Below are 14,842 nucleotides of genomic sequence, written 5' to 3' on the forward strand. Positions count from 1 at the left end.
TCTTGGCTCACTGCAACCTCTACCTCCTGGGTTCAAGGGATTCTCCTACCTCAGCCTCCTGCATAGCTGGGATTACAGGCATGCGCCACCACACCTGGTTAATTTTGTATTTTTAGTAGAGACTGGGTTTCTCCGTGTTGGTCAGGCTGGTCTCGAACTCCCAACCTCAGGTGGTCCACCCACCTCAGCCTATCAAACTGCTGGGATTACAGGTGTGAGCCACCGTGTCCGGCCATTGTTTTTCATTTTTTCATGACACATTCATTTGGCCCCTGTTGTGTGTCATGAGGGCTGGGGGTATCCAAGCACTAGGGACTAAGCTAAGCAAACGCAGTCTCACTTTTATGAAATTTGTGAGGACTGATTGAATAAGAATGGCTGCCACTCATTGTTTATAATGTCAAGCCCTGTACTAAGATACTGTGCGTAAATTATTTCAATTCTAAATTAGCCAGGCGTGGTGGTGCACGCCTGTAATCCCAGTTACTCCGGAGGCTGAGGCACGAGAATCGCTTGAATGGGGGAGGTGGAGGTTGTAGTGAGTCAGGATTGCACCACTGCATTCCAGCCTAGGTGACAGAGCGACACTTAGTTTCAAAAAACAAAAAAAAATTAGTTCAATTATCATATGAGGCAGATACTGTTTTTATCACCATCTCTTTTTCAGGTGAGAAAACTGGTGCTTGGAGTTGTGTCACTGCCCAGGTCACACAATAACAACATGCATGCATATGGAACTGCTGCTTGCCAGCACCATGACCATGTGAATACAACTCATTTCATCTTTTTTTTTTTTTTTTGAGACTCTCACTCTGTAGCCCAAGCTGGAGTGCAGTGGCATGATCTCGGCTCACTGCAACCTTTGCCTTTGGGGCTCAGGCGATTCCCCTGCCTCAGCCTCCCAAGTAGCTGGGACTCAAGGCGTGTGCTACCACACCCAGTTAATTTTTTGGTATTTTTAGTAGAGACGGGGTTTCACCATGTTGCCCTGCGTGGTCTCGAACTCCTGAGCTCAGGCGATCCACCCGCCTTGGAATCCCAAAACACTGGGATTACAGGCATGAGCCACCGAGACCAGCCAACTCATTTAATCCTTTCAACAACCAGATGGAGTAGTTAACCCCATTTTATGGAAGGCAAAAGCCCAGGCACAGCAGTTAAGTCATGTGCTCAAGGTCACACACTTGTCGTAGCAATGAGGGAAGGAGCCAGGCATCCCACTCAGGCCCTCTGGCACTGGAGTCCCACCCCTGACCCCCACTCTAGGCTGATCTCCAGTGAGCAGGCCTTACAGATCGCTCCAATCTCACCATTCTTCAGAGGGAGAAACTGAGGCTCAGTGAAGACCTTGGCAAGGGAACACAACTTAATAAGGGAGTATGGACTGGAGTCTGCTTCTTCAGATTCCATATGCGTTACCATGAGGCTTCCTGACTGCCAGCCCACCTCCCCTCTGAGCTGCACTGAGCTTCTGGTCTGCAGCCTTCTGGTAGAACCTCTGGTTTTGCCTTGGGCCTCCTGTTTCTGTGCGGCCTTCTTGCTTTTCTATGAGCAGACGGTATCAAATCTCATTCTCCTTTTCTGCCTGCTTCCTAATGGTCTACTGAGTGTCTTAGGCTGGGCTGAATCCTGGGGTTCAGAAACGGGTACAGCCCTAACCTCAGGAGGTAGATGGCTGGGGCCCTCAGCATGTGTTGCATCACCAGAACTCACCAGGCTTGGCCGGGTGTGATGGCTCATGCCTGTAATCCTAGCACTTTGGGAGGCTGAGGCGGGCGGATCACATGAGGTCAGGAGTTCGAGACCAGCCTGGCCAACATGGTGAAACCCCATCTGTACTGAAAATACAAAAAAATTAGCTGGATGTGGTGGCACTCACTTGTAATCCCAGCTACTTGGGAGGCTGAGACAGGAGAATGACTTGAACTGGAGAGGCAGAGGTTGCAGTGAGCCGAGATCATGCCACTACATTCCAGCTTGGGGGACACAGTGAGACTCTATCTCAAAAAATAAAAAATAAGAACTCACCAGGCTCGAGTAGGCCTGCAACCATTGGTGGGTGCTGGGTGGACTGAAGGGAGCTGTCCCTGCCCCTGGGTACTTAGACCCAGCCGGGAGCTAGCAGCAGCAGCATGTCTGGACTTACTGGAGCCTTCTGCTGTCGTGCCCGCCTCAGGATGGCGGCCCTTCTGAGTTTGGTGAAGGCTGCTCTCTTCTTCAATAGCTCATTGTAAAGGAACAGGATCCGCTTCTTCTCTCGCTGGGGGCAGGGAGAGGGTCAGTGATAGTGACAGTGTGAGGAAGAAGGCATCCCCCAAAGATGGAGTTGGTCGGGAGCTGGGTGCAGCGTGTGGTGTGTGTATGAGGGTGTGTGTGCGCCGGTGTGTAGGGATGGAGAGGTCTGGGGAAGGGCAAACCTTGGGGAAGTAGAAGGCTGCGATGACCCTCCGGAGCCGGTACCCAAAAGCCTGTAACAGGCTGAGCCACACCAGCAGGACGATTGGTAGTGCAGCTCTCCAGTAGGCCCTGGCATCCAGGCCCACAGGCTGGGGCAGGCAGGCTAGGGGAGGGCAGGCCAGGGGTCTGGTCAGGGCCAGACCAGAGGCAGGGCAGCCCTGGGTTGGACTTCCCATCCCAGTGGGAGGTGCAGGCAGGGCTTCTGATCCCCCTGCTCTCCTCTGGCCTGCCCCTCACTGCAGAGCTGTCAGTACTGTAGCCACCAGGGCCAGTGTGGCACAGATCTTGCAAATTTCCATCTTGGCTGCATGTTCTGTTGGACACTGCTGCTCTGGAGGACTGGGGTCTTCTAGCCCCAAGACCCTGGCCTCCAGACTCCTCTGACCCCTTCTTCAAGCCTGCCCAGATACGTTCCCCAGCGCAAGTGCACCAACCCCCATCTCTCCACACCCAAGGCCCAGGCCCCCAACTGTTTTTTTTTTTTTTTTTTTGAGATGGAGTTTCGCTCTTGTTACCCAGGCTGGAGTGCAATGGCACGATCTTGGCTCACCGCAACCTCCGCCTCCTGGGTTCAGGCAATTCTCCTGCCTCAACCTCCTGAGTAGCTGGGATTACAGGCACGCGCCACCATGCCCAGCTAATTTTTTGTAGTTTTAGTAGAGACGGGGTTTCACCGTGTTGACCAGGATGGTCTCGATCTCTTGACCTCGTGATCCACCCGCCTCGGCCTCCCAAAGTGCTGGGATTACAGGCTTGAGCCACCGCGCCCGGCCCCCAACTCTTTACCTTGGAGTCTTTTGACCCTTGCCCCACCGCCATCAATTCTCTGATCCAAACTTTCAGCATCACTCACGCATGTTGTTTGATTCCATCACTGTCTCTGAGGAGGTATTCAGGGCCCCAATGGTTTTTTGAAGAAGCCGGGCTAGCATGGAGTCTCCCTCGACCTTCACCTCCAACTTATGACTGCCTGTGGCCAGGAGGGCAGGTGGGGAAGTCAGGGCAGGTGGGGAAGTCAGGAAAGTGTTAAGGGGGTGGGGCAGGATGTAGGGTGGCTATCCGGGAGATGTCAAGGCAAAGAAAATGCTTCTGAGCTGCGTGAGCCTTTCCATCACCTTTCTGAATCCTAACCCCTCCCTGCTCACTGTTGTAAGTATAAAGGGGTAACTGAGCCCCGCTCCCCTACTGTGAGAGCTGTCACGTTGCAGGGCTGAGATTTGACCTGGAGGAGGACAAGGAGGGGCTGAGTCACAGAAAGGAGAAAAGAGGCAGAAGGACTGCCAGGCATGGTGGTGCACGCCTGTAATCCCAGCACTTTGGGAGGCCGAGATGGGTGGATCACTTGAGATCAGGAGTTCGAGACCAGTCTGGCCAACATGGTGAAACTGTCTCTGCTAAAAATACAAAAATTAGCTGGGCTTGGTGGCTCACACCTGTAATCTCAGCTACTCTAGAGGCTGAGGCAGGAGAATTACTTGAACCCGGGAGGTGGAGGTTTCAGTGAGCCGAGATCATGCCATGGCACTCCTCCAGCCTGGGACAGAGCCAGACCAAAAAAAAAAAAAAAAAAAAAGGCAGAAGGACGAGGCACAGTTGGAAGAACTAGGGCGGGGCGCCTGTGCAGGCTTGGGAGTTCTCCAGAGGTTGTCTCTTGGGCCTGGAATGTGGCTGGGGGATGGGCTCACTGCGGAAGGAGTACTGCAGGAAGGAGTGGTGGCGGATGGTGTCAAAGATGGAGTAGAGAGCCCAGTCCAAGCCGCACAGCAGCACCAGCAGCAGCAGAATGGGTAGTGCCTCCAGGAGCTCCCTCACCTGGCCAAGGAGCAGGATGGGCAGAGCTGGGCAGCACCACCTGCCCGGGCACGGAGCACTCTCTGGGGCCTTTTACCCTCCACCCTCATCTTCAGGCCTGTCTTTGCACCCAGGAGCCCGCTCGCCATGCTGTCCTCACCACGTTGCTCATTTCTGAAGCCTGGATGGTGAGCTTGCAGGGGAAGATGACAGTTTTCTCCTCAGCTTTGCGGAGTGGCAGCAAAGTCCGTTTGCCCTGGAAAACAAATGTCCACACGGTTGGGAAGCCCAAAGGCCCTCTGCCCTTTCCCCTCTGCCTTCCTGGGGCATGAAGCCCACGCAGGGCACACAGCAGCAAGGCATCCCCGGGAAGAGCTGCACCCACTCACCAGCTTCTTCCTGCGGTCATCGATCTGGCAGAAGTAGGTGCTGATGTAGACGTTGTCAAAACGAATGTCACGGTTATAGCTGTCCATGTAGGAGAAAGACCTGTGGGTGTATGGGCAAGGATGTCTCCATCTCCACCAGGTTCTCCTCATCCATCCTCAACCATGGGCTTCCTTGAAGCACAATCATTCAACCAACCAGCCAGCATTCATTGAGCACCATCTATGTCCTAGGCACTGCTAGGTGATGGTGATAACAAGGAAAAGGCTCTGTCCCTGCCTTCCAGTTGTGTAGAGGAAGAGATCCTTTTACCCAATGGGTGAGACAGCAGAAGTGAGTCGAGGAGGAGGCAGGGGCTCAGAGGAGGGCATGGCCATCTGGGAGTTGCATGTGTGCAACTCCCAGATGGCCATGCATGTGTGCATCTGAGACAGGGACATGTGTGCATCTGAGACAGGGACAGGTGTGCATCTTGCAGGATGAATATCGAGCAGATGCACAGGACGGGAAACTCCTTGAGGTTGCGGGAATCACCTACTCGACTGTGTCTCACATTCAGCTCTCAACTTCCTGCCTCTTGGCTTTGCCTGCAGCACATCTCCTGGGGGTTACCTCAAGCAAAACTCATCCCAAACCACCATCTGCCTCCTCCCCAACACACCCTGGCCCTCCCTGGCTACCCCTGAGCACGGTGCTGGTGTGTGTGTGTGTGCCTGTGTGCATGGGTGCATGCCTGCATATATAGCTATCCCCCAAAGCCCCACATAATGCTTCAGTTTGCTAAGGAAAAAATGTTAATTATTGCAAATGTGTTTAAAACTGTAAAAGTACATTAAATAAACTCTGCAAAGCGTGAAACAGTAGTTTCAATGCTATTGCTTCTGGGGCCCTGGAAAAATCCACGTTTGCCTTTAAGATAAAACGACCGGGCCGGGCGCGGTGGCTCAAGCCTGTAATCCCAGCACTTTGGGAGGCCGAGGCGGGTGGATCACGAGGTCAAGAGATCGAGACCATCCTGGTCAACATGGTGAAACCCCGTCTCTACTGAAAAAAAAAATACAAAAAATTAGCTGGGCATGGTGGCGCGTGCCTGTAATCCCAGCTACTCAGGAGGCTGAGGCAGGAGAATTGCCTGAACCTAGGAGGCGGAGGTTGCAGTGAGCCGAGATCACGCCATTGCACTCCAGCCTGGGTAACAAGAGTGAAACTCCGTCTCAAAAAAAAAAAAAAAAAAAAAAAAAGATAAAACGACCGTGTAAGTGCAAATACATACTGTCAGCGCCCTCTTGTGGAGAGGCCCATAGGCGGTGCCTGGGCTTCCTGAGCCAGGGACTGCCATCCTGCCAGCTGTCCTTTTAGTGCGTGACCTCACCCTGCTTGAAAGCCTGGAAGTAGCTTTTGACTCTGTGCCTCCTTCCTTCCCCTTACAAGCTGTCTCTGAGCCTTGCCCCACCTTTCCCCTCCCCCCACCTTTCCCCTTCCCCCACCTTTCTCCTTCCCCCTCCATCTCAAGCCATCTTCCTACCATGCTCTACCCTGGCCAGGCTCCCTAACCTCCAACCCAGCCTGGCCTCCCTGCCTCCAGCCTGCCTGAGGCCATCGTGCCACCACCGCCAGTTCCAGGTCTTCCTGCAGGGCTTTTCAGACTGTTCTGGTAATGCCCACTTCAGTCCACCAGGCCAGCCTCTGCCCTCTGTACCCCGTGGATACCAGGAGCCTGATGCAAGGAACGCCCTTCTTTCCTTGACCTTTGCTCCCCATCTGCAGCCATTTGGAGCCAAGTTGCGGCCCTTCCAGGGACGCCTTCTCAGCTCTCACACACGTCCCAAAAGCCAATTCATAGAATGGCCCTTGAACCATCTCTGTCTGTGGGTGTCTCATCACCCCAACTAGACCATTAGCTTTTTTTTGCTTTCTTTTCCTTTTTTTTTTTTTTTTTGACAAGCTCTCACTCTGACACCCAGGCTGGAATGCAGAATGCAGTGGCATGATCACAGCTCACTGCAGCCTCGACCTTCCAGCGATCGTCCTGCCTCAGCCTCCCAAGTAGCTGGGACTACAGGCACGTGCTCATTTTGTTCATTTTTTGCAGAGACGAGGTCTCACTGTGTTGCCCAGGCTGGTCTCAAATGCCTCAACTCAAGCCATCCTCACACCTTGGCCTCTCAAAATGTTGGGATTACAGGCGTGAGCAGCAACGGTGCCCAGCAACCATGAGCTTATTGAGGGCAGAAATAGCGCCATCTTTGTCTTCCCACAGATCCCTAGGTATACACATAACCACTCACTTGCAGTCACTGTAGGTCCCCCACACAGGGGCAGACAGCAACAGCCCTGTGGCAGCCCTCACCCAGGCCCTGCCCATCTCAGGTGTTTGGGAGTGGAGATGGAAAAGAGAGGGTCCAGAGAACATCAGGGGGAGCCAGAGCAGAGCGAGGTGCAGGGCAGCCCAGCTGGACACCGGGCTGGGTGGGGTTGAGGACTTTGTTCTAAATGGAAGGAAAGTCACTGCCAACGCAGCAGGCAGGAAGAAATGAAAGCAAAATGGAAAGATAAAAATGGCACAAAGTCACAGCCAAGGGGAATATGAAGGGCAAGAAAAAATCAGAAGTCAAAGCTAAATGTAAAAAAAAAAAAATCAGTGTTGGGATAAAGGCTGGAAGGAGGTGGATGAATGAAGATGGTTGCCCTTTTAAGGCAGTGGGAAGGTGGGTAACGTTCTTCTGACAAAATGTCCACATTTCCTTTAACTTTGTGTGAACAAACTCAATAAAAAGTCGAAGTTAAAGATAAATAACATTCAGATTCAGAAGTGGGGTTGGGGGCTATGGTTCCAGCCTTACAGCCTCGCTCCGGGCAGGGCTTTGGTCGGGGCAGAGGAGGGGCTGCTGGGGTGGGGCCCGTGGCTCACGCGTGCAGGACCAGCAGGAAGGTGCAGGAGAGCAGCACGTGCAGCAGCCCCACGGCCCACTCCAGCCGGGCCTCCTGGCGGTGCACGTAGTCCCGAACCTCGGTGCTCACGTGCTCCCAGCTCGTGTTGAGGCCCAGCACTCCAGCCTGCTTCTCTTCCTGGTGGAGGGCACATGAGCAGACTCAGCCTGCGGCCACCTCGCCACACCCAGGTCCTGCCTCTTTGCCACATCTGTCCCCCAGCACCCCAGCTTGTGTCCCCGGGGCCCTCCCAGGACCTCCAGGAGTTGTCACTTCCTTCTGCTCAGCACCCTCTGGACACAGTCTTGCTCCCTTGCACCTACATCAGCTGACATCATCTCATATCTGGCTGATGGCCCCTCCCCAGGCCAAGTCCACGCAAAGCACAGGTTTAGCACTGTCCCCTCCCCACCACCTTTCCCCTCCCCTGCCCATCTCAGGTGTTCTGGGGTAGACATGGGAAATAGAGACCCGCCCCCAACACCAGTGACATTCCCTTTCTTGTCCCCCTCCCTCACCCCGTCACCTCTTTCCTGTGCCCTATCACTTGTCCTTCCTCTAGCCCTATTCCCTAATGCCCTCCTCCCACTCCCTATCTACTCCCCACCAACCCTCGACCTTGCCTCCTACCTTGAGGTCAATATTGGCTGAAAATTCCCCATCCAGGCCATGAATAGACCGGTTGAGGGAGTCGTAGGTCTGCCCAAAGTTGCCCTCCACTGGGATGCGATTGCGGCACCAAACCTCCATCACTGGCGGACAGTGGGCGGGGTCAGGGGCCTCCCAGGTGCAGGCCTGGCTGGCCTGCCTGTCTTCCTGTGGTCCTCCCAGCCCTCCTTTTTTGTCTGCTCATGGCTTGCTACCACACCAACACCACGTCTTCCCCTCTCTGCTCTCTTCGGATCCTGCCCTCCAGGAACCAGGCCTGAGTTCTCCTATTTTATTCACCTGTCCTCAGCCATAGCAAACATCAGTAAGAACAGCTGGCGTTTACAGAGCAGCTCCTCTGCGAGCCAGCTCTGCCACTGCCTTCACATACGTCAGCCCCGTAAATCCTCAAAAGCCCTCAATGCGGCCGGACGTGGTGGCTCACACCTGTAATCCCAGCACTCAGAGGCCGAGGTGGGCAGATCACCTGAGGTTAGGAGATCAACACCAGCTTGGTCAACGTGGTGAAACCCCGTCTCTACTAAAAATACAAAAATTAGCCAGGTGTGGTGGCGAGCGCCCGTAATCCCAGTTACTCTGGAGGCTGAGGCGGGAGAATCGCTTGAACCCGGGAGGCAGAGTGTTGCAGTGAGCTGAGATTGTGCCACTGCACTCCAGCCTGGGTGACGAGAATAAAACACCCATCTCAAACAAACAAAAAAACCCTAAAGCAAGTACTGCTGTTATAATGCCCATCTTTCAGACGAAGACACACAGCTCAGAGCTTTGCTGTAACTTACGCTGGGTCACAGAGCCCGTCAGCAGATGGGCCGGGCTCTGAGGGTGCTGTGGCCTCAGAACCAAAACCCTCCCACCTGTTGCTTTCCTGCCTGTCACCTACCAGTGGGTCCCCAGGACTCAGCTCCCTACCCCTGATGCTCCCCATCCCCTTGCCACTGTGCAGACCCTTGGCAATGCCACAGAAGAACTTGAACTTCATAGGCAGGCAGAGCAGGTGGCTGAGGAGCGGGACCCAGATGTGCTTCATGCACTGTTCATGCTTGCGGTCAAACCAGCGATGGCAGCTGAGTATGGCCTGGCTCACCACATCTGCAGGGAGGAGCAGGGGGCTGAGGTCCCCACAGCCTGATCCACAACACTGGCCCCACATCCCACTGGAGAGGGTATCCCCTCCCCAGGGATACCCCTCACAGGAGCAGCGCAGCTTGGTCTTCAGCTCATACATCTTCTGTGTTGACAGGTGGAGTCTGGAGGCTGGGGCTTGGCGGGCCTCCCTGCCCTGGGCTGTCTGTCCTGACTCCACGGCCTCCTCAGGCGTGTAGCCTGTCTCGCTGTTGACCTGGGCATCCAAGTCCTTGAATGTGGTGGAGATGTTCCGAGTCTCAGCTCTCAGCAATTCTTTGCTGCTCTGGGATTGGAGGTGGAGGGAGGAAAAGGTGAGGGCTGGGGCTTTAGAGCTTCTGCTGCCTGAGGGCCTGTCCTTCCCCAGTAGCCCAGCTTTGGGCTCTCAATCCAGGCCTTCAGGGAATCTAGGCCCTGAGACACAGCCTCTCACCTCAAATTCCCGGCTGTCCGTTGCCCTTGGAAGCCCCACTCTCCCCAGCTGCCTGCTCTGATGCCACATGTCCTGGCCCTGGGTACCTCCCAGACTCCCAGCTCCTCCTCAGTCTTCCCATCCCAGACCCTTCCTGGTCAGTGGTTCCCCAGGTCCTTAGACCTCACCCTTCACCACTGATCTCTGAGATCATTATGCCATCCGAATACCTCCAACTTCCAAACCCCTCAGCCCCCATTTCCCCAACTCTCCAGCTCCCCCAACTCTCCCAAACCCTCAATCTCCAGCCCTCCAATACCCAATTCTTGAATCCTCTTCTTCAAAACTTCTGAGCTACTCAAGGCCAAGACCCCCAGATTTCATAGATATTCTAGTTCAGCTGTCCAGAGTGCTGACCACCCAGGTATTTGGAAATGCGTACAGAGCCCGTCCCAGTGACTTGGGCTCTCCTGGCATTTCATGTCCCAGGACCGGGGCACATTCTGCAACGCTTGGGAATGGCTCTGCAAAAAACGCCAGTAGTATCCACATTGGGAAACTATAAATCAGGGTGACAACTCCTAGCTCAACTTAACTCGGCCCCGGGAAACCCCCCAGGCCCTGCCTGTGCAGATTCCTGACCAGCAGGTCCTTGAACACGGCCCGTAGCGGCGCTGTGGAGACACGCCAAGCTGCTCGGGTGTTGTTGATCTGCAGCTCCACGGTGCAGCCCAGCGATGCGATCACGTCGTTGAGATTGTGCCGGAGGTTGGCCACTGGCCCTGTAGAAAGAGGCCCTGGTGGGTCACCTCCCTACTCCCTGTAGAACCGGCACTTCCTCAGACCCACTCAGCTCCCCTCTGCATGTGGTGCTCGTCGCCAAGAACCATACAGTGGTGGGGCTGAGAAGTTACGAGAGCCCATCTTGTTCACTCTTGATTTTTTCACTTTTTTTTTTTTTTGAGATGGAATCTCGCTCTGTCGCCCAGGCTGAGTGCAATGGTGTAATCTCGGCTAACTGCAGCCTCTGCTTTCTGGGATCAATCGATTCTCCTGTCTCAGCATCCCAAATAGCTGGGACCATAGGTGTGCACTACCACGCCTGGCTAATTTTTGCATTTTTAGTAGAGATGGGGTTTCACCACGCTGGCCAGGCTGGTCTCGAACTCCTGATCTCAGGTGACCCACCCACGTCGGCCTCCCAAAGTGTTGGGATTATGGGCATGAGCCACTGCACCTGGCCAATTTTTTCACTCTTATAAACTAAGGAGGCCCAGATATGGGGAGGAGCTCCCTCAGGCACACACAGCCAGATGGTGCAGCTGGGATGACACCCCTGCCTTTTCTCCTTCACCCGGCCTGGCACCCATTGGAGGGCCCACCCAGGGACACTACTTCAGGGTCACTCACCCACCTCCACATACTCACCCATATAGATGGCCGCCAAGGCATATCCCAAGACAAAGAGCCTGCCTTCCTTGCCCAGCATCTTGGGTACTAGCAGGAGGCTGGCACAGCGGATGTGAGGGGAGGTCCCCCAGCCCATGGCCCCCAAGCCTGTCAGGAGAGCCCAGGAGGTGGTGAGTTGAAGTGAAGAAACTGCCTCACCTCCTCATGTTTACCAAAGCACCCACCTGCAACACCACGTTCTGGAACCCCCACCATCCTGCCCTTGTCCCCATTCCCACTGACTCTGATAGACCTGGTGAGCCACTCACTCATTCATTCAGTGGCCACTTACAGAGTTCAACTGTATGCCGGTCTCTGGAAGGGCGTGGAGGGATGGCTAGAACTTAAAAAGCTACAAGTGACTAGCTGTGTGTGTGTGTGTGTGTTAGGAAAGGGAGCCAGGGTTTCCCTGGCTACAGTCACACTGACCCTAGGCACTGAGGGAGCAGAGAGAACAAGGGAAAAACTCTGGAAACAAGCTCGCAGGCTCAGAGTGGTCAGAAGAGAGATCAGAGCCCCCCTCAGTATTCCCAGTGCTGAGACACCTACAGCGCTCACCGTCCCTGCCTCTAATTCTAGCCCTTAGTCATGTACCGCCGGTATGTTTTAGCAGTTTCACATGTGTCTCCCTGTGGTCTCTGCAAGGAGACGGTGAGCTCCTGGAAGCTCATAATCCAGAGAGAGAGACAGATGAGTAAACAAATGACTGCAACACAATGTGCTAAGTGCACAAGGGAGGTGCTTATAGAGCGCTGTGGAGCCAAGGAGGGAGTGGGAGTTTCTGCAGGGAGGGGTGGGGCTGGGCTGAGAAGGCTGGACAAAGAGAGGATGTGTCAGCTGGGCCTGGAAGGTGAGTAAGTGTCCTTAGGAGGTGCAGGTGACATTCCCGGCCAAAGGAGCAGTGTAAGTGGTCTGGGGAGCTAGAAGACCCCTGTGTTGATGGACCATTCAACCAATGATCGTCAGAGCAAATCCCAAATCCTTACACTCCCTCCATCTGCACTGTCCTGGTAGAGTCCTCATCATCTCCTATTGGGGCGATAACCTAACGAGTCTCCCTATGTCCTCTGTTGCTACCTTACACTTCCGTTTTCACAAGGCAGCCAGAGTGATCTTGCAAAAGCATAAGTCGGATTTTATCCCTTCCCTGCTTCAAACCATTTGGTGGCTTTCTACCACCTTTGGCAGAAAATCTAAACTCCCTAACATGGTCTACCCACCTCGTGAGCTGGCTCCTGCCTGCCTTCTGATATGCTACGCAGCCCTTCGCCTACCATGTCTACCCACACAGACCTCGTTGCTGCTCCTTGCACGAGCCAAGTTCATTCCTTCTCCCTGGTCTTTGCCCTAGCTGTCCCCTGCCAGGAGCACTCCTCCCCCTGTTCTTCACATGGCTGGCTCCACCTAGTCATACAGGTTTGTGGCAAACCCTGTTGGGTGCCACCCCACAGTTTTTTTCTGCCTTCTTCTTTGCTAACACAACTTGGGTTTTTTTCAAGGGCAATAGCCTGGCCCTGCCCCAGCCCCTGAGGGGTAAATCTGGATCTGTCTAAACCAATCATGGAAGAACAGGACATTGAAAGGGACTGGTTCTGTGGTCTTGGCCTTCTGGCCAAAGATTCGAGCTGAAGCCAATAGGTGACAAATAGTTGCCCTATGTTCTAATGAGAGGCCATGGAGCTGCAGGTGTCTTCTTTGGGCTCACCAAAAGAGCCACTCCTCCATCCCACCCCGTCTATATAAGAAAAAACAAACAAACAAACAAAAAAACAGCAATATGGGCCGGGTATGTGGCTCATGTCTGTAATCCCAGCACTTTGGGAGGCCAAGGCAGATCGCTTGAAGTCAGGAGTTCAAGACCAGCCTGGCCAACATGGCGAAACCCTGTCTCAATTAAAAAGACAAAAATTAGCCAGGCATGGTGGCAGGCATGTAGTCCCACTACTCAGGAGGTTGAGACAGGAGAATTGCTTGAAACTGGGAAGCGAAGTTTGCAGTGAGCCGAGATCGTGCCACTCCACTCCAGCCTAGGTAGCAGAGCAAGACTTCGTCTCAGAAAAAAAAAAAAAAAAAAAAAAAAAACTCGGATCAGCAATGTGGATTTTCTGAAAGTGGAGAAAAGCGGTTGGAATGGGCAGGCAGAGAGGGAGAGTCTGTGGAGTGGATGTGTGTCACATGTCAAGTGAGAGACTCCAGGAGTCAAGACACTTCAGGAACTGGCGCTGCAGGAAGGGGAACCTGCTTCGTCTCTCCTAGACTGGACTCCTGCTGAGCTGCAGAACCTCCTGAGGCCACTTTAGGGCTACCACCAGAGCACAGAGTAGAGGGAAAGCTCCTGGGAGAGCACAGCCTCTGTAAGGCTGCTGTAAGACCTCCCCTGGACAATGGGGGCACACAAGCATGGAGACTGGTATCTGCTTCTCATCAGGAGGAGAAAGGCAGCCGTAAGCTGCCCTACTTTCTCTGCCTGGCAGGGCATGGACGTGTGCACTCCCAGCCTGCTGGAGGGAGGGATCCAAAAAGTGAGAGGCTATGGGTGGACCCTGAGGGGGTCTTCACTTGAGGTCAGCCAAAAAGAACTGCCCTCTGCAGGAAACTGGTCATTGCCGAGGTCCACACACAGCCTCCAAGGGGACAGTAATCAGGCCCACCGGGACAGTCAGGGTGTGAGCGCCTGCTGCATGCAGGCACCCTCAGTGGAATTGTAACAGCATTGGTGACTTAAGACTTTTGGCCCTTTTCCTCTAATTCTTCTAATCCCCCTTCTGACATCAGAAGAACCAGAAAGGGAAGGAAGTGGAGGAAAAAAGGGAAAGAGCAGGCCACGCCCCTTCTCCACTGCAGGACCCCATGCCAGGGAGCAAGACACAGCCCTTCTCCACTGCAGGACCCCATGCCAGGGAGCAAGACACAGCCCTTCTCCACCTCAGGACCCCATGCCAGGGAGCAGTCCATGCCCCTTCTCCACCTCAGGACCCCATGCCAGGGAGCAAGACACACCCCTTCTCCACTGCAGGACCCCATGCCAGGGAGCAAGACACACCCCTTCTCCACCTCAGGACCCCATGCCAGGGAGCAGTCCATGCCCCTTCTCCACTTCAGGATCCCATGCCAGGAAACAGGCCACGCCCCTTCTCCACCGCAGGACCCCATGCCCAGGAGCAGGCCTGAGCTGGGGCCCAAGGGGAGGGGGAGGGCAAGATGAGGAGGGAAGATGCTTGCAGATGGATGTGAGGTTAAAAGTGTGATGTAGAGTGGCCTGGACCTCTTAACCCCTAAACGTAAGTCTTAATTACTGAAGTAGGGCTAGGTCTTCTAAAGAAATGCAACCAGAAATCTAAGGGTCTGTGTGAAAGGTTATCAATGGAAAAAAAAAAAAACATGTTTGAATGCAGTGGGTCAGAGAAAAGCAGTCTTCTGTTGGTATCCAGCAGGATGAATTCAATAAACAGGTGATGAAATGCTAATTCCACCTCCCTTGCCTGGGATAGGTTCAGGAAAGGGCATGTGTTGCACGCAGTTCTGACCAGAGATGTGAGGAAGTCTACTGTGGGGATTACAGGCAAGTTTCCCTTGTTCCTTAAAAGGGACATGAGGAAAGGATGTTTCTTCCTCTTTTCTTTT

General features: G+C 54.1%; 1 protein-coding gene across 3 annotated transcripts in view; it reads right to left on the reverse strand.

Annotated features, from left to right (window-relative positions):
• The window catches only part of DCST1 (DC-STAMP domain containing 1), an 18,687-nt gene that overhangs the window by 1,285 nt on the left and 2,560 nt on the right, over window positions 1-14,842 (reverse strand). For 2 of the 3 annotated variants that reach the window (XM_032264867.1, XM_032264866.1), the window contains 12 exons: window positions 11,198-11,326; window positions 10,412-10,551; window positions 9,427-9,643; window positions 9,181-9,324; window positions 8,197-8,318; window positions 7,547-7,704; window positions 4,638-4,737; window positions 4,409-4,504; window positions 4,143-4,269; window positions 3,311-3,427; window positions 2,418-2,560; window positions 2,147-2,260 (listed from right to left, as the gene is read on the reverse strand). In XM_032264867.1, coding sequence (XP_032120758.1) covers window positions 2,147-2,260; window positions 2,418-2,560; window positions 3,311-3,427; window positions 4,143-4,269; window positions 4,409-4,504; window positions 4,638-4,737; window positions 7,547-7,704; window positions 8,197-8,318; window positions 9,181-9,324; window positions 9,427-9,643; window positions 10,412-10,551; window positions 11,198-11,326 — 1,607 coding nt within the window. Of the gene's footprint in view, window positions 1-1,030; window positions 1,348-2,146; window positions 2,261-2,417; window positions 2,561-3,310; window positions 3,428-4,142; window positions 4,270-4,408; window positions 4,505-4,637; window positions 4,738-7,546; window positions 7,705-8,196; window positions 8,319-9,180; window positions 9,325-9,426; window positions 9,644-10,411; window positions 10,552-11,197; window positions 11,327-14,842 lie in introns of those variants that run through there. The other variant, XM_032264868.1, reaches the window with a different exon arrangement.

Source organism: Sapajus apella, unplaced genomic scaffold, assembly GCF_009761245.1.
Source record: "Sapajus apella isolate SASKATOON/1434 unplaced genomic scaffold, GSC_monkey_1.0 scaffold148, whole genome shotgun sequence".
Classification (NCBI taxonomy): domain Eukaryota; kingdom Metazoa; phylum Chordata; class Mammalia; order Primates; family Cebidae; genus Sapajus; species Sapajus apella.